This window comes from Lactuca serriola, chromosome 2 (assembly GCF_051521515.1).
Source record: "Lactuca serriola cultivar US96UC23 chromosome 2, Lser_US96UC23_V15, whole genome shotgun sequence".
Lineage (NCBI taxonomy): Eukaryota > Viridiplantae > Streptophyta > Magnoliopsida > Asterales > Asteraceae > Lactuca > Lactuca serriola.
Window position 1 is genome coordinate 60,054,166 of NC_136409.1, and position 23,886 is coordinate 60,078,051.

Sequence of the window (23,886 nt, forward strand, 5' to 3'; positions counted from 1 at the left end):
CGATACTCTCAAAACGATTTTCCTTCGATAAAACCTAGTATCGATACCACTAGGGTTTAGTCTAACGATAACCGCGACAAATTAATTGTCTGACTATTATTATTATTATTATATAAGCGTTAATAACACTCAATATAACTCATAATAATAGCCTAAATAATTATTTTAAGGACCTAATAACATTCATATGATTATTTGAAAGCTATATTAAAAATTGCATAAGCGTAGCACACTTACAGCGAATTTTATCGAAAACCGGGACTTAATTGGAGCTGGGTTTCGAAACCGAAAAACTCCTTTTTCTCGGGACTCCGGGAGCCTCGGGGCTTCCCTAGGGTGCTAGGGGTTTTATCTAGGGCTTAGGGGTGGTTTGGGGTTGTAGAGAGAGAAAGAAGTTAGAGAGAGAAGTGAAAAAGGTGTGAAAATGAGGGCTGCCTTCGCTGCCTTTTATAGCCTGCGAGGCCTCGGTACGCTGGGCGTACCTCGGACCTACGCTGGGCGTAAGGGCTCGGATAAGGCTGCCAGATCGACTCCAGCTGTCTCGCATTCGGAAGGGATAAGACCGAGGTTATGCGGGGCGTTCCGGATCTCGTACGCGGGGCGTAGGGCGAGGCTTCGTGGCATGATCCGAAGCGAGATTTGAGACCATCATCGGACGGCCCACAACGTGCCACGTCATCAGTCTCGCACCATGTTTCGCATTTTCATACTTCAACTTTAAAAATTCATAACTTTCGCGTACGACCTCCGTTTTCGACGTTCTTTATATCCACGCGAAGGTGGGAACGTACTCTACAACTTTCATTTAGAATCCGTCGGCTAATTTTGGCTCGATTTTAAATTTTATATTATTAACGAGCCGGGACAAGATTGGTCCGTTAAATCCTCATAACTTCTTCATCTGACATCCGTTTTCGCCCATCTTTTTCTCGTTATCCTACTTTTAACGAGATATTCGATTCTCGTTTAGGTCGTGTCGGCTAAAAACCACTCGATCTAATATTCGAATTTCGGGTTGTACACTGCTAACTCGAAACTTCGAAAAATCATAACTTCTTCATACGAAGTCAGATTTGGGCGTTCTTTTTATCGATGTTCTTAGTTTAACACATTCTATGATTTTCGTTTAGATCGCTAAGGCTAAATCTCTCTCTATCGTAAATTCACTATTTACGCTTTCCGGTATCGTGCCGGTTTTGTCGCGAAACTTCGACGGGTCATAACTTCTTTGTTATAACTCGGATTTCGGCATTCGTTATATGTACGGAAACCTTGAGACATATTCTATAACTTTATGTAGAGATATCGGGATTATCTCAGACTTTAATTTTGACGCTTATTTTTTATTCTTTATTAATTATACATTTATAATTAAATAGTAAGCACATAAACACACATAATTCACATAATACTCAAATATTTCATCTTTATTACTTCAAAAAGAGTTACAATAGTTGACCTAGACTATTACATTGACAAAAATGCTTAGCCCTGAAACTCGGGCGTTACAATTCTCTCCCCCTTAGGATGATTCCGTCCCGGAATCATGCATCTGCAAACAGATGTGGATAGCGACTCATCATGTCATCCTCTGTTTCCCAAGTGAGATTCGGCCCATTCGAATGTTTCCATCGGGCTAGCACTAAGTCGACCATCTTGCGTCGTAACTTCTTAGTCTTACGGTCAACAATTGCCTCAGGCTCTTCGATCAACCTTTTATTCTCATCCATCTTTAACTCTGAGATTGGAATTATGTCGGGAACATCTCCCATGAATTTCCTCAAATAACACACATGGAAGGTGTTATGAATACCATCGAGTTCTTCGGGTAATTCCAGCTTGTAAGCTTGGTTCCCAATCTTCTGAAGAACTTTGAACGGTCCAATAAACCTTGGACTCAACTTTCCTCGTTTCCCAAATCGTATAAGTCCCTTCCACGGCGAGACTTTAAGCAAAACGGAATCCCCAACTTCGAAGGTTATCGGTCGTCTTTTCTTGTCAGCATAGCTCTTCTGACGATCCTGAGCTGCTAACATCCTTTCCCTAATCACTTTCAACTTCTCAGCAGTCTCACGGACTATCTCGGGGCCCATAAACTGCTTCTCTCCGGCTTCAAGCCAACAAGACAGCGTACGACACTTCTGTCCATACAAGGCTTGATAAGGTGTCATCTTGATGCTCGAGTGAAAACTATTGTTGTAAGAAAATTCTACCAGAGGTAAGTGCTCATCCCAATTTCCTTGGAATTCGAGGGTACATGCTCTCAGCATATCTTCCAGTGTCTGAATCGTTCTTTCGCTCTGACCATCGATTTGCGGATGGTAAGCAGTACTTAAACACAACTTTGTACCCAACTCCTCTTGTAGACTCCTCCAAAACCTCGACGTGAAACGACTATCACGATCTGATACAATCGAAAGAGGGACACCGTGAAGTCTTACAATTTCCTTCACGTAAGCATTTGCGAGCTTATCCATAGACCACTTCTCGTTGGCTGCTATGAAGTGTGCACTCTTGGTGAAACGATCCACGACTACCCAAATCATGTCGTGTCCGTTCTTCGTTATGGGCAGTTTAGTCACAAAATCCATGGTGATGTCTTCCCATTTACCCATGGGTACAGGTAAAGGTTCTAAACTCCCATACGGTTTCTGATGTTGTGCCTTAACTCTCGCACATGTCACGCACTCAGCCACATACTTCGCAACATCGAGCTTCATCGTCGGCCACCAGTAGTAGGGTTTTAGGTCCCTATACATTTTAGTGCTACCGGGATGAATTGAGTACATGGTCTTATGTGCTTCTTCCATCAGAAGGTCTCTTATTCCTCCCGTCTTAGGTACCCAAATTCGATCTTGGAATACCTTCAGTCCTAGATTGTTTGTACCGAACACTAACGTTCTTCCCAAACGTTCTTCCTTTCGGTCATTCTTCTCTAAAGCTTCTTCTTGAGCTTTCCTGATACTTTCCACAATCGTTGAGACGACTTCAATTCTTAACGCTTTTGGCCTTTTCCTTTCAAGGTTGACTTTCCGACTGAGAGCATCAGCAACAATATTTGCTTTACCTGGGTGGTAAAGTATCTCACAGTCGTAGTCCTTGAGTAGTTCTAGCCAGCGTCGTTGCCTCATGTTCAACTCCTTCTGATTAAAGAGATACTGGAGACTCTTATGATCAGTGAAGAGTTTGCACTTCGTGCCGTAAAGGTAATGCCTCAATATTTTTAAGGCAAATACTACCGCTGCCAACTCCAGATCATGAGTGGGGTAGTTCTTTTCGTGCTCTTTCAATTGTCGAGATGCGTATGCTATCACCTTTTCTCTTTGGGTCAGAACACAACCCAACCCGACTCCAGATGCATCACTATAAACCGCAAAGTCTTCAACTCCATCGGGTAGAGAAAGTATCGGTGCTTCACATAACTTCTTCTTTAGCTTCTCGAATGCCTCATCGTGCTTCTCACTCCACGTATACGTAGCTCCTTTATGAGTCAAAGCTGTTAATGGAGCAGCTATCGAAGAAAAGCCTTAGATAAATCGTCGATAATATCCGGCTAATCCTAGAAAGCTTCGAATCTCCGTGGGACTCTTTGGACGTTCCCACTTGATTACAGCCTCGATCTTTTCGGGGTCAACCATTATTCTCTCCTGGTTAACAACATGACCCAAGAATTGGACTTCCCGTATCCAAAAGTCGCATTTGGAGAACTTTGCAAAAAGCTTCTCCTTCTTCAACACTTCTAATACTTCCCGTAGATGCTTGCCATTCTCCTCTTGGCTTTTTGAGTAGATGAGAATGTCGTCGATGAACACTATCATGGATTTATCGAGGAATGGTTTACAAACCCTATTCATCAAATCCATGAATGTTGTAAGAGCATTGGTTAGTCCAAATGACATAACCAAGAACTCATAGTGTCCATATCTTGTTCTGAATGCAGTCTTCTCAATATCCTGCTCTCTCACCTTCAGCTGATGATATCCTGACCTAGGATCGATCTTTGAGAAGTAGCTCAAACCTTGCAGCTGATCGAATAGGTCGTCAATCCTCGGCAATGGATACTTGTTCTTCACCGTTGCCTTATTCAGCTCTCGGTAGTCTATACACATTCTCATACTTTCGTCCTTCTTCTTTACGAATAACACCGGAGCTCCCCAAGGTGATGAACTAGGTCGAATGAAACCGTTGTCCAACAGCTCCTGAAGTTGCGTCATAAGCTCCTTCATCTCCGTTGGTGCTAATCGATAAGGTGCTTTTGCTATTGGTGTTGTACCTGGTAACAAGTCTATACGAAACTCCACTTGTCTATCAGGTGGTAATCCGGGAAGATCTTCGGGAAAGACTTCCGGATAATCACACACAACCGGTATATTATGCACCTCTTTCTTTTCTTTCTTAGCATCGATTACGAATGCCAAGTACGATGCACATCCTTTGGACAAACATTTCCTGGCTTTCATCAGGGAGATGATTCCAGAATTCACTCTGTGTTTATCCCTGTACACCATAAATGATTCCTTTCCGGGTGGGTTCACCCTTACTATCTTCTTTCAACATTGAATCTCAGCATCGTTGGCGCTAAGCCAATCCATACCCAAAATGATGTCGAAACCGTTTAACTCTATGGGTAATAGCTCTTCATGGAATTCGTTTCCGTTTAGATCGATGACGATGTTCCTAATACGATTACTAATAGGTACGAATTTGCCACTGGCAATTTCTACAATTAGGGCATTATCTAGTTTTTCTACAGGTAATGCTAATTTCCCACCGAATTTATGCGACACAAAGGAGTAGTTGGCTCCGGAATCAAATAGTATATTTGCAGGAAAACCATTTACAAGAAAGGTACCTGAAGCGACGACTGCTGCCTCCTTTGCAGCCTCGAGCGTCATCTGGAAGGCTCTCGCCTTCGGCTTTGGTGGTATGTTGGGTCTTCCTGCCTCTTTCTTCTTCGGGCAGTCCTTCAAAATGTGCCCTTCTTCATTACACCCATAACAGGCCTTCTGGTTGAGGGTGCATTCATTGGCATAGTGCCCAGGCTTTCCGCATTTGAAACAAGTGACCCCTCCGTCACACTTCCCAGAGTGCTTTTTCCTACACTTGTCACACCACTTCGCTTCTGATCCTCCTCCTCTTGAACCAGACTTCGAGAATCTACTCTTCTTGTTGGACTTCGAGGATCCATCGAACTTTCGTTTCTCACCAACCTCAGCCCTTTCCAGACCTCTTTCCTTTTGTTGGGTCTCCACGTTCTTAGCTGCTCGAACAGCTGATTTCAGAGTGGTTGCCATCTTGACTGTTGGGCCAAAGTCAGCCGGCAGTCCGTTTGCGAATTTCAATTTTGGAAAGTTCGGTTGGCACTAGGTATGGAAACAACTTCATCTTTTCCGTAAATGCAGCAGCATAGTCATCGATGCTCATTCTCCCCTTCTTCAAATTTTGGAACTCATTGTTCAGATCAATCAGGTCTATCTCTGAACAGTATCGCGCCTTCAGTTGTTCCAAGAACTCATCCCATGATATTTTCAGAGCTTCTCCTCGTGGCATTGTATCTGCCAATAGCTTCCACCAGATCAAGACTCCAGTTTTCAATTGTCTCACAGCGAAGGCAGTCTTCTGCTTCTCGCTGCAGTCGCAGCTTTCAAACACCATCTCCATCTCGGAGATCCAGTCCATAATCTTAACAGGCTTTGGGCATCCTGAGAGACTTGGTGGTTTCGCACCTAAGAAATTTTTGTACATCCGCCAATCCTTGTTGTTTCTCTCTTCTAGGCCATCCCTTTGCTCACCTTGAGTCCCTAGTTGACTCACTTGGCGGCTATAGTTCCCTTCCTCAGATGGCTCGGGAACTGGCTCCGTTGGTTCAACATGTATGGTAGGTTCGTCCCTATTTTCGTGGAGCATCCGTCTCATTTCTTCCCTTTGTTCAGCTAGCATATCCTGAATCATGGCTTGAACTCCAGCCATGGTGACTGGCTCAGGTGCAACTTCTTCAACAACAGGTATTTGCTGAACCACTGGGGGTTGGTTCCTATCTCCATTTGCGTTCACGTTTCCGCTACGAGTCCTTGCCATCTTGATCTATACACCGAATAAGGTGAATTTAGATCTTTATTTAGGATAGACGTTTAAGTCATCCTTATCACTCCAAAACGTTTACATGCTAGTTCTAATATCGTAGTCGTACGTTTAGAATCCTAAACACATAAGGTTTTTAGATCCGGTCGGCAACAGACAATAGATCCGAACAATTAATAGCATATTATGTACAAATCATTTAGCACATAAAAGCATTTTAGGCACAATTCCTAAAATAAGCTAGTGCTCACACCTCACAATTGTAACGTCCCAAAATTCAAGACTAAAAATTTCTATTAATAAAACATTACGTTAAGCAAATTCATCGTTTTCAAACATAAACAAAGTATTAGTTTCCAAAATACATATTCGTTATCAGAGTAAACATTCCCAGGCTGTCTAAGCTATGGTGTGTTCCATGCGATCATCCCGAGCTCCATCATCCACTACCTGAAGTACCTGAAACCAAAACTGAAAACCGTAAGCACGAAGCTTAGTGAGTTCCCCACCCTACCACATACCATGCATAACCACATACTGCACATACTGGGCCACGCCTGTTATCCTGGGCCTCTCCCGCTACAACGGCCCCGCCGCTCCAGGCCCCGCCTGGCTTCGAGCCCCGCTCGGATACAGATCTGTTTCACGTAGGCCTCGCCTTTCACAGGGCCTCGCCCACTAACATATAATAGCACATAAACATCTCACATAAGCTAAACACATACTAACGGATCTTGTCCTAAGGCCTCGCCTATCTCTGGGCCCCGCCCCTGACCTGCTACTGATGAGTCACGGAACCCCATCCATGCTCCTACTGGTAGTGAGATACGGGCCCAGCCCACACTCACTCCTTTCCTGACTTGGGCCTCGCCCCTGCTCTGCTGCTACTGAGATGTGGAACACTATCCACACTCTGCTATTGGTGAGATACGGGACCTCGCCCACACTCACCTCCCTACCAGGAACATACAAGTATCACACAGACAACAAGTATAAACTATCACATAAACCATTCCTTGGGTACCCGCCCTCTATCATTGGACCTCGTCCCGAGTATCATACTAGCATACTGTGCCTAGGGCTAACCCCCGGGTCTTCTACTCATAACTACATGGGCCGGAATTGTGGCCGTAGACCCATTCATACAATGGAAAACTCACCTGATATTGCTGAACTGCTGCTGCTAATCCCTTTGACCGCTACCTGGCCATTGACTCCGAACTGCTGCTCCACTAGCTCCCCGAGCTACCAATATCAACATAACACTTAGTCTAACTGACCTTCAAAGGTCAACTAAGTCAACTCTTGTCAGAGTCAAAGTCCTGGTCAAAGTCAACCTTCCAGGTCAACCCTACTCGCCGAGTCCACTTACTGACTCGTCGAGTTCTTATGCTCAAAGTCCTTCCAATCGCGACTTGACTCGCCGAGTCAGCCCCTGACTCGCCGAGTCTACAGATTCCTGAATCCTGACCTGACCAACTCGCTGAGTCTCCACCCGACTCACTGATTCGAATCTCAACTCGAAGGGTTTGGGGCTACGCGACCTGACTCGTCGAGTCCAAGAGCAGACTCGCCGAGCACAAGGCAATCTTCATCCAACTCGCCGAGTTGTTCATCCAACTCGTCGAGTTCATGCCCATCTTCAACCGACTCGACGAGCTGTTCATCCCACTCGTCGAGTTCCTCCTCATCTTCAAGCTACTCGCCGAGTCCACTCGAAGGACTCGCCGAGTCCATTCAGATCTACATACATGCAGAGGACTTTTGAGTCATGCATGGACTCCAAACTGTAGATCTATCCTTCCCAAGCCTATCCCCCACGTAAAGTTGCAAACTTTACGTGTAGAGAGGGAGATCTAGGCAAAAAGCACCATAAACTAGGGTTTAAGGCCAAGGGGCTTCAAAATCGACTCAAGGGCTGATACTTTATGCTTCTCCAGTCCATAACACACTTGGATCTGAAGTAGCAACTCCAGATCCGACTCCTAACTCAAAATAATATCATTATGGCTAAAGAGCCCCAACAACCACACATAAATCTAGATGCAAAAAGGGTCCAGGAACTAGTTTATACCTCCAAAAGCTCAGAAATGTCTTCCCAATCCCGGATCTACAGCCCCCTTCTTGCACTCTCAAGATTCTTCTTCTTTCTCCAAGCTAAATGCACTCTTGAAGGCAATAAATGGTTCAAATAGAGGATATGGCGGCTAGGGTTTGATATCCAGGGCTTAAGAGGCAGTAAGGAGCCCTAGGAAGAAGATTAAGACGTTTATATAGGCTCCAAGTCCCAAATTTAGGGTTTTCCACGCACAGACCAGACTCGCCGAGTCCACTTGGCCGACTCGCCGAGTCGGTCACTTACTACTCGACTCGGATCCCGCTCGGACTCGCCGAGTCCCTCCTTGGACTCGCCAAGTCGACCCCTAAACTTAGGGTTTTCTTTCCTTTCTTGGCCTTCAAAACTTTGGGTGTTACAACTCTCCCCCACTTAAATTAAACTTCGTCCTCAAAGTTTGCCATGGCCCACCGCCTACCTGCGCTGGTCTTCCACCTGGTCATTCTGACTAACATAAACCTCGCGGTTAACCCTCGGGTCAAACCTGACCTGAACAACTTAGAAACAGAACTTACTCAACCGACATTCCTTCTGGTACTCACCGAGTACTACACTGAACCCATAGGGGTTCTCCACTTCCTTCCTTGTGCGATTTCCTTGCCTCCCCAAGGCAATGCTCCATAACAAACTATTCCTTCTATCACTGTGAAGGCCCTATCCTTCACCAACTCCATCACCCCCGCTTACCAGTACGGGTCATTATCGCCAGTATCCACTGGGCATTTCTTTCTACTATGGTTTGGTGCAGAGCACCCCACGATCAACAAACTGAATTCCACCATGTGATGCATGCTCGCACTGCCACTGCCTGACAATTCTGCTGTTCCTTTTCTGACTTTCGGATGAACTGAGACCACCCTGGTCCCTACCAATCTACTCTGCCATTCAGGAACTACAAACCTGGGATTCTCGATCCCCTAACTTGACACTAAGGTCCCTACCAGGTCCCACCTGTGCTGCTAAAACTCACGGGCCTCGCCCACGGGTCCCACCCGCGTCTATCCTTCTATTCCCACTAGTCTAATCACTCTCACTCGGGCCTCGCCCACGGGTCTCACCCAACCATACTACTGAGCAACCCTGCTCCCAGGTCTCATCTACACTGCTAATCTCATACGAGCCTCGCCCACGGGTCTCACCCAACTATATCCTGGAGCGGCCTCTCCCAAGGTCTCACCTCTCTAGGGCTATACAGGTAAACTCCATATCATTCTCATCCACTACCCATTCCTGATCCTTATCTGATCACTAGGAGATAAGGGCCTCGCCCCAACTCCGCTAACAAAACTACTAAGGAATGCTACGGCTTACCCATAGTCTTACATCACCATCCATTGCTGACTGCTAGTACGAAGGCACCCATGTGCCATTAGCTCTCAAGATCCTCATTCCGACTCCCTCGAGTCCTACAGGCGATCCACAACCTGAATTCTCAACCATAAACTAACCATTACCATCACACGCACTAGCTGATGGGGAGTTTCTCAAACTCCCAACCCCGAAATCCTCAATCCATGAAACGCTGAACTACTTCTCTTCCTTCTCGGAGGTCACGTACTCATTCTGGGTCTGCGTGCTCCTCTCTGGGCACACCCAGAGGATTCTCCCCCACTTTGATCCTGCTTACCCCTTGCTGCTCAATACTCAAAAGAGATCCCGATCTTTGCTACCATTCCATAACCCATCTACTGAGGAATCCAAGCTTACCATAGCTAGGGATCTAACCAATCCATCTCTAACACTATACAACTCCGATCTAGCGAGACATACCAAGTCTCTCCCAACCATGCTACAGTTACTACATCCTATGAAACCTTCTCTAATAGGGCACATCCCCTCACTACCATTCAGATATCCAAGGTATGTAGATGGCATATAACTCGATCACAATCAACCGCGCAAAAAAAATATATAATATACTCATACCGATAATGATGCAGAACCATAACAATAAAATCATAACATAAGCTGACAGAAAGAGGAAGATTCATACGCACATCCTGCTCTAAAGAACCCCCAAATCCTCCTTCCTTCCGAGGCCTCCGATGATATTGAGGCTGCTCCTCCCGCTGAGCGGGGCAATTTGCCCTAACATGACCAGGCTGATGACAACGATGGCATAACTCTACTCCTATTGTGCATTCTTGGCGTCTATGACCCTTCCATCCGCATCTGCCGCACTTAGACTTGCTGCGCACGCCAGCCCGTGCTCCCTTCTTCCTCGTGCAACCATCTCGACTCTGCGGGCCCCTGACACCAACTATGACGGTTTCCATCTGCCCATCCTGTCGAACTAGACCGGAAGACCGCTTCCTCTTCCTTAGCTGACCATCTGATCCAATCTCCCGTTCGCGGGTCATTGTGACCATTTCACCCATTTCCTGGATAGCTGAGGTCCGCCTTTCAATCCCGATGACCACTCTATCGGTGATACGCCCAATGGTGTTTGGTAACTCTTCCTGGAGAGCACGCGAAACCTCTGAAGCAATCCAATCTTGTAAATGACCCTCCTGAAAACATGATGCACCATTCACTTTTGACCCCAATCTACAAAAGCTAATGGTAGGATCCTCCTTCCAGAAGGATCCCAGAGACCCACAAGCTTCGGGCTCCGGATGAGCCCCCACCTGCTCTGCTACAATCTCGGCCCGGAAGGCCCCGAGGCGGCTATCCAAAAGCTCCACAATAGCCTCCTTAACCGAATCGAAAATCACAGGATTCTGATCAATGATGTTGCGCATAATTTCTGCTGAAATAAACTTTCTCATCCAATCATCAATTTGTACGACTCCAGAGTCAGAGTCAAAGTCCTGGTCAAAGTCAACCTTCCAGGTCAACCCTACTCGCCGAGTCCACTTACTGACTCGCCGAGTTCTTATGCTCAAAGTCCTTCCAATCGCGACTTGACTCGCCGAGTCAGCCCCTGACTCGCCGAGTCTATAGATTCCTGAATCCTGACCTGACCAACTCGCTGAGTCTCCACCCGACTCACTGATTCGAATCTCAACTCGAAGGGTTTGGGGCTACGCGACCTGACTCGTCGAGTCCAAGGGCAGACTCGCCGAGCACAAGGCAATCTTCATCCAACTCGCCGAGTTGTTCATCCAACTCGTCGAGTTCATGCCCATCTTCAACCGACTCGACGAGCTGTTCATCCCACTCGTCGAGTTCCTCCTCATCTTCAAGCTACTCGCCGAGTCCACTCGAAGGACTCGCCGAGTCCATTCAGATCTACATATATGCAGAGGACTTTTGAGTCATGCATGGACTCCAAACTGTAGATCTACCCTTCCCAAGCCTATCCCCCACGTAAAGTTGCAAACTTTACGTGTAGAGAGGGAGATCTAGGCAACAAGCACCATAAACTAGGGTTTAAGGCCAAGGGGCTTCAAAATCGACTCAAGGGCTGATACTTTATGCTTCTCCAGTCCATAACACACTTGGATCTGAAGTAGCAACTCCAGATCCGGCTCCTAACTCAAAATAATATCATTATGGCTAAAGAGCCCCAACAACCACACATAAATCTAGATGCAAAAAGGGTCCAGGAACTAGTTTATACCTCCAAAAGCTCAGAAATGTCTTCCCAATCCCGGATCTACAGCCCCCTTCTTGCACTCTCAATATTCTTCTTCTTCCTCCAAGCTAAATGCACTCTTGAAGGCAATAAATGGTTCAAATAGAGGATATGGCGGCTAGGGTTTGATATCCAGGGCTTAAGAGGCAGTAAGGAGCCCTAGGAAGAAGATTAAGACGTTTATATAGACTCCAAGTCCCGAATTTAGGGTTTTCCACGCACAGACCAGACTCGCCGAGTCCACTTGGCCGACTTGCCGAGTCGGTCACTTACTCCTCGACTCAGATCCCGCTCGGACTCGTCGAGTCCCTCCTTGGACTCGCCGAGTCGACCCTAAACTTAGGGTTTTCTTTCCTTTCTTGGCCTTCAAAACTTTGGGTGTTACAACAATCATCGCTTAGCATTCTAAGTTTAAGTCTAGAAATCCTACAAATTCCTAGTTCGCTTAAACTAAGGCTCTGATACCAACTGTGACATCCCCAAAATCACGGCCAGAAAAGACCGGTTTTTTTATGCTTTGTTTAAAAATCAAAGTAACATTTTAAATAAAAGTGTTGCGGAATTTGTCCCAAAACAAAATATGATAAAGATTTATCAAAAGCATTTCCATAGAAATGTATTTCATTAAAAGACTTGGGATGTCATGTTCGTACAGATCAAAAGCATAAATAGTACAATATAAGCCTTACTACATTATTTCATATCTACAGGCCTATATCTGTAATCCCTCGTCCAAACATCATATCTATGCTCAGGCGCCACTACCTGTAATACATAAAACTGAGTGGGTCAGGCTTGGGAGCCTGGTGAGCACATAGGGTTTTCAACCCACAATAAATAAGTTTATTAATTTCATCAATCAACAATAACCCGATTACCCGTTCCCGTTATCCTCACTTTACGTCCCTAAACACCTATCATAAGGGACCTAGCCTAAGGATCATTATCGGGACGGACACTACTGCTAAGGGGATTCCTCGGCAATAAATGTCCTAAAGGCAACCATGTGGGGGATGGAGTACACCGGTGAACACGTCGTTCACAAACACCTACAGGTTGCAAGCCTGCTAGTGTTCCACTGGACTATCTAGAAGAGTCTGTGGTCGTCATCCATACTCCGCTAGATGACATAATCAACAACATCAACATCGAGGCCTCTCATCATTTTATCACACATCACCTATTACATCTACCCATGTTTTACCCCAACATTTTCGTAGATATAAAATACATATACAGTTTAAATCATTGGAAACATGTATAACAATGTTCATCCAGCATAGATAGCAAGTATTCAGATAATATGCACACATAGCATGTAATTTATATAAAATACTTCATATCTATGTGTAAGCTGAAAGTAACTATGCACTCACCTGAAAGGTGGTGACTCAGCACTCGGACAGCGCTTCGATACTCTCAAAACGATTTTCCTTCGATAAAACCTAGTATCGATACCACTAGGGTTTAGTCTAACGATAACCGCGACAAATTAATTGTCTGACTATTATTATTATTATTATATAAGCGTTAATAACACTCAATATAACTCATAATAATAGCCCAAATAATTATTTTAAGGACCTAATAACATTCATATGATTATTTGAAAGCTATATTAAAAATTGCATAAGCGTAGCACACTTACAGCGAATTTTATCGAAAACCGGGACTTAATTGGAGCTGGGTTTCGAAACCGAAAAACTCCTTTTTCTCGGGACTCCGGGAGCCTCGGGGCTTCCCTAGGGTGCTAGGGGTTTTATCTAGGGCTTAGGGGTGGTTTGGGGTTGTAGAGAGAGAAAGAAGTTAGAGAGAGAAGTGAAAAAGGTGTGAAAATGAGGGCTGCCTTCGCTGCCTTTTATAGCCTGCGAGGCCTCAGTACGCTGGGCGTACCTCGGACCTACGCTGGGCGTAAGGGCTCGGATAAGGCTGCCAGATCGACTCCAGCTGTCTCGCATTCGGAAGGGATAAGACCGAGGTTATGCGGGGCGTTCCGGATCTCGTACGCGGGGCGTAGGGCGAGGCTTCGTGGTATGATCCGAAGCGAGATTTGAGACCATCATCGGACGGCCCACAACGTGCCACGTCATCAGTCTCGCACCATGTTTCGCATTTTCATACTTCAACTTTAAAAATTCATAACTTTCGCGTACGACCTCCGTTTTCGACGTTCTTTATATCCACGCGAAGGTGGGAACGTACTCTACAACTTTCATTTAGAATCCGTCGGCTAATTTTGGCTCGATTTTAAATTTTATATTATTAACGAGCCGGGACAAGATTGGTCCGTTAAATCCTCATAACTTCTTCATCTGACATCCGTTTTCGCCCATCTTTTTCTCGTTATGCTACTTTTAACGAGATATTCGATTCTCGTTTAGGTCGTGTCGGCTAAAAACCACTCGATCTAATATTCGAATTTCGGGCTGTACACTGCTAACTCGAAACTTCGAAAAATCATAACTTCTTCATACGAAGTCAGAATTGGGCGTTCTTTTTATCGATGTTCTTAGTTTAACACATTCTACGACTTTCGTTTAGATCGCTAAGGCTAAATCTCTCTCTATCATAAATTCACTATTTACGCTTTCCGGTATCGTGCCGGTTCTGTCGCGAAACTTCGACGGGTCATAACTTCTTCGTTATAACTCGGATTTCGGCATTCGTTATATGTATGGAAACCTTGAGACATATTCTACAACTTTATGTAGAGATATCGGGATTATCTCACACTATTTTATTCTTAATTAATTATACATTTATAATTAAATAGTAAGCACATAAACACACATAATTCACATAATACTCAAATATTTCATCTTTATTACTTCAAAAAGAGTTACAATAGTTGACCTAGACTATTACATTGACAAAAATGCTTAGCCCTGAAACCCAGGCGTTATAAAAATCGTGATGGGACACATGCGTTGGTTCTCACACCGAAGGGATAAGACCGAAGTTTGCGGTCCAAAGGAGTTTTTGGCCGTGAATAGAGGGCTTACGGTCCGAAGAGTGTTCTCGGCTACGAACCGTTTGTGGTCCGAAGGAAATGGTCAGATGCGAGGGTTTGTGGCCCTGACCGAAATCTCGTTTTCGGTCCGAGGCTAGTGATTGCGAGATTTCTTGAATTTATGAACTTCACTTCTAAATTAAGCAACACTTCTAATAAAAAGTTTTAAACACATATAAGTTATCAAACTAACCTTAAATAAGTAAATCAAAACCATAAGTTTGACTTAGTTGACTTTTACAATAACGAAAATAACGGGCTGTCAGAGACGACAATGTAACTCTTCGGTGTTGGTCACTGGACCTGAAGGAGAATAACGAATTGTCGTTTAATTATAGAGTGTAAATATGAAATGGGAAGTCATCGACGTAGATACATTTAGATGACTTTGTTTTCTCTCTATATGATTCGTATAGAGAAAACAAGGAAAGAGGAAATGTAACTGCATGGAGATGATAGGGCAAGGGTTAAGGGACGGTGGGTGTAGGGTGGAGCTGAGACCCATATGAACTTTTTTATTATTTTTTTTTTCTATAAAGATAATAATATTAAAAAAATAAGAATGGGTATAAATGTCATTTCAGGTCTGATAGGGACAACACTTGAAACAAAAACAAAGTATATAGATGCTCCTGGTTAAAAAAAAGAGTTAGGAACTAAGCACGCAGACCACTCCAAACCAAAAGGACCATTCGTGTAATTTACCCTAAATAAATTAAAAATAAATTGCTAAGGGCAAAATAGTTATTTCAAATGTGACATGGACCAAAGACGCTATAAAACACACCATAAAGACTGGGGGAAATAACTTATTAGGGTAATTAACTGTTGCCTTTGTACTCAATTGGTCACTTTCATTTTTTTTTTTTGTATCTCATTTACCATTGACCTTGTTGTAGATGTTCACAGAAATCATTGAAATCGGCTATCGAAGATTTCCGACAATTTCTTATCTCCGGTGACTCTCCGGTCGTCTTCTCCGACGAGCCTTTGACAAAAATGAGATTTTCGACGGATCCTTGGGTCTCGTCTTGATGACTTATAGCAGCAGCAAGCAGCATGAGGTGGTAATGGTGGTTTACCGACGGCAAAAGGGAGGTGGCAGGTGGGTTCCGGTGATGGCAAGAGGAGGTGGCAGGTGGCTTGCTGCCTGCGTCCCTTCTACCTTTTTCTGGCATCATATCGACAGAAGGGAGAGAGGGGAGGGTGGAGAAAGCTAAGCAGCAACATCGATGGTGGATGCCGCTTGGATGGTAGTCGAGAAAAGTCCGCCGGAAAAAACTCATTTTTATCGGAGGCTCGCCGGAGAAGACGACCGGAGAGTCGCCGAAGATAAGAATTTCTCGGAAACCTTCAATAGCCGGTTTCAATGGTTTCTGTGAACACATACAACAAGTTCAATGGTAAATGAGATACAAAAAAAAAGGAAAGTGTCCAATTAAGTACAAAGGCAATAGTTAAATACCCTAATAGGTCATTTCCCCTAAAGACTACGCGAGTTAAAAAATAGTTATTAGGGATGACAGAATCTCGACACGAAAATAAACGAGTTTTGATTCTAACCCATTAACTGTCAAATAAATGGATCGTGTTCAAGTTAGTATTTGAGTTCACAGGTCAACCCACACACACACACATATATATATATATATATATATATATATATATATATATATATATATATATATATTACTGTTTTAAAGTAGGGACGCCGAAGGTATTTCACCATTTGATGAAAACACATAGACATCTTGTCTTGCATTTGCAAGCGATTATGCATAATGCCCTCCTGCAGTCTGAGAAGATTTGAACCAATGACCTTCATTTGGAAAAATTTACCGTATAATATATTAGATCCAAGTTATGCAACTGTTTCTATCAGCATATACATGTTGCGTGCTCTAAATAAAATTGATTCTCAGTATTACTCAAATAATATTTTGGTTAATCTGCCGACCCGTCAAACCGTGAATCTGAATTTGACTCACGAACCCAAATTTGACCAGCGAAACCCGTATAACAAATCATCCCAAACCATGCACAATTTGTATAATTATCGTAAAAGATATTTATCATTTTTAATAAAAAAAAGGTAAAAAAGGAAAAGTTTAAGAAAAAGGAAAACCTTGGCGTACCCGATGAGTCATAAATACGAAAGTACGTTTAGTTACGTAAGATCTAAATAACTAGGGCTCCATTTGCGTATAGCAAAGTCCTAAACCAGGTCAGGTTCCGACTTTCTCCGGTCGACTTCCGATCAACAAATCTTATAAACTGAAACCCCCACAAGGTAAACCAATCACTTAACAGTTTCAAAATCCTTATCAAATGTTTATGCTTCTTATGGTTGCCGATTCGTGTTACTCGACTTTATCAGAATTATCTTAGTCTTTTCATCTTCCATTTCGGTGTATGTTCGTAATTGCGTTTGTATACATACATATTTATATGTATGAATCGATTGTTTAGTTCTGTTTGTAGTTAAATTGTGCTCCATTGTTTCTACATAAGTAATTAGGTAAAGTTTTTTTTTTCTTTTACATGGTTGTCGAATTCACTTATAAAGGTTCGATGAAAAACCATTTAGGTTACAAATTCGACAAGTGTTGCTGTTTTAAGAAAAATAAACAATCACTACATCAAATCTTTCTGCATCTACATGGTTAAAACTGATGATTAGCTAACTAGGTTGATCTCAATTCTCAAGAGTCTAGGACTCTAGGTATCTCGAGGCTTATTGATGTTATCATGTTGACAATTGTTGAATGTTGATCATCTCTTAAACATATCGAGGCTGTATTTGTTTACTTTTGGGAGAAAGCTAGTTAAGGTTTTTTGTATAAAACTAAATGCTATTCTATACATAGAGGCGACCCCTATTCATTGAAATTGAGTTTTTGGTAGTTGCTAATAAAGGCTTGACTAAGGGGAAAAAAGCTGCTTGTTTTGATTCTAAAACTAAAAATAACCCTTTGATAGAGGGTTTTAAAACAGAATTTTGAGATGATTACATATTTACATTAGTCTCTGTAAACCTTATTTGTCCTTTTACTTGTTTATAATTGGAAAAAGATTTACGCATTAGTCGTTCGAAGTAGAATAAAATTGATTGTATGCATGTGTTTATATCATAATTCATAAGTATCCCTATCTTCTTATTTTGATTATTAGTTTCTATAATCATTGCTGATCATGTATTTTAACCAATGACTTAAGTCAGTCATTCATATGATAACAAATCAAGCTTCTCTTTTTCTTACCTAATGTTACATACTTCCCTTCTCAGTATAACCTCCAATCCAGGTTTGCCACCTGGCAAAGGCGTATCATATCCAAGAAGAATAACTTTCCAAATTCAACAATCAACATGGCTGCATCAGAAGATAGCAATACTCTTTTTCCAATCTTTATCTTCTCCATATTGGCTCTTCCTTTAGTACCTTACACAATATTCCAGTTATACCATTTAGCTACAAAGAAGGCCAAAATCGCCAAGTGTCAATGTTCAGTCTGCTTACAATCTGGAAAGTACCACAAGTCTATATTTAGACGTGTGAGTATAATGATTCATAATCTTTTATTTCAGTTTTATATATAATGTAATCTAACACATTTCTGAATTCTTTTTTTGGTTTTATTTAATAAACAGATATCAAACTTTTCAACCTATAGCAACTTGACTCTTCTTATGCTATGGGTGATCATGGTGTTGTTGGCATATCACATAAAGAGTAGTAGTCATGAAGTGGAAATCTTTGAACCGTTTAGTATTCTTGGATTAGAACATGGAGCTACAGATTCAGAAATCAAGAAAGCATATAGGAGACTTTCCATCCAATATCACCCTGATAAAAATCCAGATCCAGGTGGATAATTATTTTAAGTTTTTCACCAACTGTTTTAATTTATATTCTAAATTTCTAACCCTTTAAGGTTGTGTTTGAGGTGCTACAACTAGCTTATTTTTTGAGCTTTTTTAAGTTGTCATGTTTAGCAATCCACAAAGTAGCTTATAAGCTAGCTTTTTAAAAAGCATATTGTTCTAAATGCCTATTTATGTCTTTTTATATCTTTCAATTAGCTTATCAACTACTTTTACTAAGGCTATGTTTGGCGTACTAGCTGAAAAGCTAGCGGATAGCTGAAAAGCTAGCTGTTAAATAAAAAGCTAGCTGATAAAAAATGATGTTTGGTAAAACTAGCTGAAAAGCTAGCTGAAATGTATAAAATGACATAAAAGGACATTTTAAATGAATGTGTTTCTATAATGAATTAGGGGGTATTTTTGGAAAATTTTTAAAAAGCTCTCAAAAAGCTAGTCTAAGTAGCTTTTTAATAAGCTAGCTTATAAGCTACTTTTTGGCTTACCAAACACGACAACATAAAAAAGCTCGAAAAATAAGCTAGCTTATCAGCTAGCTGTGGCGCGCCAAACATAACCTAAACGTCATTTTTTATCAGCTAGCTTTTCATATAACAGTTAGCTTTTCAGCTATCAGCTAGTATGCGTAACATAGCCTAAGTCTATTAGTGATAACTTTTTATTTTCTTTTTCAGAGGCACATAATTATTTTGTGGAATATATATCCAAGGCTTATCAAGCTCTAACAGATCCAATATCACGTGAGAATTTTGAAAAATATGGTCATCCTGATGGCAGACAGGTACACCATAATCTTCTTAAAAGACCAAATTACCCTTGTAACTTATAAGTGAAAAGCTAAAAGTTATTCAATTTTTACAGTTCCTTGAAAACATTGATTACACAAATCAAAGTCTATTATTAATTTGTTGAATTGATTTGTGAAAAAAACAGGGGCTACAAATGGGAATTGCTCTCCCTCAGTTTCTATTGAATATTGATGGGACATCAGGGGCAGTGAATTTACTTGGAATTGTTGGGATTTGCATTATTATGCCCTTGGTGATGGCTGTTATGTACTTATCAAGATCATCTAAATATACTGGAAACTATGTCTTGAAGCATACTTTATCTGCATATTTCTATCTTATGAAACCCTCTTTGGCTCCAAGGTACTTTTTTTTTTAAAACTATAATTCAACATTTTTACTTTCACCATTTTATCAATTTAGCAACTTTACTATTTTCTCTAGTGATTAAGCCATTATATACTTTTCTCACCATTAAAGAAATACCAATTTTTCATTGCAAAATGAAGAAAAACACAATGTGGTTTTGCTATTATATTGATTTTAGCTACAAATCTATTTATTTTAATGGATTTGTTACAGATTTGGTCCCAACTTTTTTTTTTTTTGGCAAATTTGTTTCTATATGTTTTTTGAAACTTAGTTTCTTTTACAATTTAGTTTTTTCTTTCTAATTTTTTTGCATATCTGTTTTTATGCATGTTTTTGAAGATTTTTTACAACCTTTACATGTTTATTTACAAGTTTCTATTATGAATGTTTTTTCTTTTACAAATTCGTTTTTGTAAAAACAAATTAGTGCGTTTTTTTTTTGTTTTAAATTTTTTACAACCCTTACGTGCTTTTTACCATTTTTTTCAAATTTGTAAAAACAAACATGTAAAAAGCATTTTTTTTACAATCTTTAAATGCATAAAAACGAACATACAAAAAATTTAAATCCAATTTTTTTTTTTAAATCTATAAAAAACAAAAAATCCTTTAAAAAATGCACTACTAAAAAAATCAGAAGACGAATTCATAATAAAAACTAAACACCAAAAACAAACTAATTTAAATAAAAAACACGTAAAACCAAAGTTGCAAATTCATAAAAAAAAAAGTTGAGACCAAATTCGTAACAAATTTTAAAACTTGGGTGGAAACTGTAAAAACAAAAGTTAGGTAACATGTAAAGCAAACCCACTATTATATAAACCAATTGTAACAACTTTCATAATCAGTTACTTACAAGTTACATAAAAAACAAAAAATCATTTAAAAAATGCACTACTAAAAAAATTAGAAGACTGAATTCATAAAAAAAACTTTGACCAAAATAAAGTAGTGTTATAAGTGGTGTTATAACCAATGTTTTAGAAAGTTTCAAGTTAAGTATAAAAATATGACCAAAATAATTAATTTAACTATTTGAAAAATTAATTACAGTAAGGTGATGGATGTGTTCATAAAAGCTGCTGAATACATGGAGATTCCAGTGCGTAGAAGTGATGGAGAGCCTCTTCAGAGACTTTTTGTTCTTGTCAGAAGTGAATTAAATCTTGACCTTAAAAATATTAAACAAGAACAAGCTAAATTTTGGAAGCAACATCCCGCTCTAGTCAAGGTTTTTTTAATCTTCCTTTAAATTTTTTAATAATCTTTTTTTTTCTTTTTCTATTAATATATTTTTTTTAAAAAAAATTGCAGACTGAGTTATTAGTTCAAGCTCAATTAACTCGTGAGTCAGGATGTTTGACTCCCTCTTTACAACGTGATTTTAGACGTATACTTGAAGTTGCTCCTCGCCTTCTTGAAGAGTTAATGAAGGTATCTCTATACTTTGTCTTTACTTGTTATAAAGGGAAATTCTTTTTTTTGCTTCACAACCGGAATTGGAATCCAAGATTCCATTCCATAGTGCCAAATGGAGGGAATTTAGTTTGGTTGAAATCTTTGAATTCCATGTTTGATGGATTTCATCCTTCTTACGGGAGGCTGGAATGGAAGGAGATTAGTCATTAGTTTCTTTCTTCCTTTTTTATTAAATGACCAAAATACCCTCGTTACTTATGAATCAACATGGTAATTTTTTATCTAAAAAAAGGTATATTTTTTCTTGTTGTAGATGGCGGTTCTACAGCGGCCCCCACATGGACACGGGTGGCTGAGACCTGCAATTGGGGTGGTTGAGCTCTCACAGTGTATAATACAGGTGCTTTTTTTTTTTTTTTTTTTATATATAATCATTATAATTAATGATTACTAATAATATTATTATTATAAAAATTTGACATGTAGGGAGTTCCATTGAGTGCACGGAAGCCAGTTGGAGGGTCTGTTGAAGGAATTGCCCCTTTTTTGCAACTCCCACATTTCAGTGAGGCTGTTCTTAAAAAGCTTGCCAGAAAGGTATGTAAAAATAGCAACATACTTTCAACTTTTTTTTTTTTTTTTTTTTTTTTTTAATCTGGACATTTTACTTCAAGAAAGAAAGTCTTTGTACATTAAGCACTTTACTATGGAATTATGTTCCAATTTTTTACAAAACTAAATCCTAAACCTTTTCCTTTGATTTCCAAAGAATAGCATTATTTATCCAAGCACTTTTCTATTCTTGCAAAATGACCATTTTACCCTTTACATGAACATATATCATTACCATCTTTAGATTAAACAGTAAATGACCATTTCACCCTTTACATAAACATATCATTTAATAACTTACTACTCCATCCTTACTTTCTTCGCTTAAACACAATATTTCCATCAAACAGTAAATGACCATTTTGCCCTTCACAGAAAATCTCTACTTTTGAGGACTTCCACTACTTAACTACCACATCATCACTATCTTAGATTAAACATGATATTTCTTTAAAACATTAAATGACCATTTTACCCTTTACATGACCATCTCATTATCGTATATATGATTACATGATAACTATCTTAGTCAGATTAAACAGTAAATGACCATTTTACCCCTGAAACAGAAAATCCGTACTTTCGAGGACTTCCGCGACCTAACCCAACAAGACCGTTTCGACCTCCTAACAAAAACCGCGGGCTTCTCCCCACTCCAATCCCAAGACATCGAAACCGTGCTCGAGACATTACCATCAATAACCTTCGATATCAAATGTGAAACCGAAGGCGAAGAAGCAATCCAGGAGGGCGATATCGTAACTATGCGTGGTTGGGTCACACTCAACCGCTCCAACCACAAAATCCGTTCCCTCCCACATTGCCCAAACTACCCTTTCCACAAAGAAGAAAACTTTTGGCTCCTTTTAGCGGACCCCACATCCAACAGCGTATGGATCTCCCAAAAAGTGAGCTTCATGGACGAATCCGCCGCCCTAATCGCCGCCCCGAAAGTCATCCGGGAGTCGAAGGAATGGGCGGGGGCCACCCCGAAGGAGTTGAATTTGGCGGTGAAGGAGGCGGTGGAGAAGGTGAGGAACGGGTCGAGGTTGGTGATTGGGCGGTTCTTGGCGCCGGAGGAAGGGACTTATAATTTGACTTTGTTTTGTTTGAGTGATTCGTGGTTGGGGTGTGATACGAAAATGAGTTTGAAGTTGAAGGTGTTGAAGAGGAGTAGGGCGGGGATGAGAGGCGGGGTGGCGGTGGTGGAGGAGGGTGTGGAGGATGGTGGTGAGGAGGAGGAAGTGGAGGAGGATGAGTTGTATGATGATGATGAGAGTGAGTATAGTGAAGATGAAGAGGATGTGGAACATGAGGTTGTGGATGATGATGATGATGTGAATGATGATGATGAGGATAATGATAATGATGAGGATAAGAAAGAGAATTAGAAGATAGTTTTCTTTTTTTTCTTTTTAATATATACTTTGGTTTGTAAGTTATGACTTTGGACTGAATTTTCAAAATTTGTTTAGAACATTTCATAATAATTAATGACTTTAAAGTAGAATCCATACATTTTTAGAGTTTTGGTGTTTGCTTAGTCATATATTATCTAGGGAAATAACTTTCGTTATTTATATATTTGTTAATCATCTTTTGTTGTATTGGATTTTGATTTAGATTGATGTTTGAAAAAAGAAAACAAATTAGGTCTAGTTGCTTACATATTGCAATTTTAAAAACTATTCGTTGTTTATTATATGAATATCATTTTAGACCAATGTATTGGAGTTTATATAGTTTACCGTTAAAAAGTCATGATATTAATCTCTATGTAATTTGATTTATATGATTACCACTATTTATTATATGAGTTTATTTAAAAAAAATTAAATGTCAAATTCTAAACTGGAGAGTTTGAATTTATAAGAAAAATATTAAATTATTAAAATTAAAATGTTTTTTTTTTCTCTTTTAAATTTAAACAAATAATTTAGAATTAGATTAAATAAATAAAGAAAACTAAAAAGGTTTTAGTTTAGAAATTTTGAAATTAGAAAGAAAATCAATTTTAGAAATTCA

At 40.5% G+C, this 23,886-nt stretch overlaps 1 protein-coding gene across 1 annotated transcript; it reads left to right on the plus strand.

Moving 5' to 3' along the window:
* Positions 1–16,936: 16,936 nt before the first annotated feature.
* LOC145086286 (dnaJ protein ERDJ2-like) lies at positions 16,937–23,387 on the plus strand. Its single transcript, XM_079024037.1, has 10 exons — positions 16,937–17,074; positions 18,071–18,337; positions 18,434–18,650; positions 19,342–19,448; positions 19,601–19,818; positions 20,884–21,061; positions 21,145–21,264; positions 21,563–21,649; positions 21,736–21,846; positions 22,431–23,387. The coding sequence occupies exons 2-10, from the start codon at positions 18,152–18,154 to the stop codon at positions 23,250–23,252; spliced, it is 2,046 nt and encodes a 681-aa protein (XP_078880163.1). The 5' UTR covers positions 16,937–17,074; positions 18,071–18,151; the 3' UTR covers positions 23,253–23,387.
* The last annotated feature ends 499 nt before the right edge of the window (positions 23,388–23,886 follow it).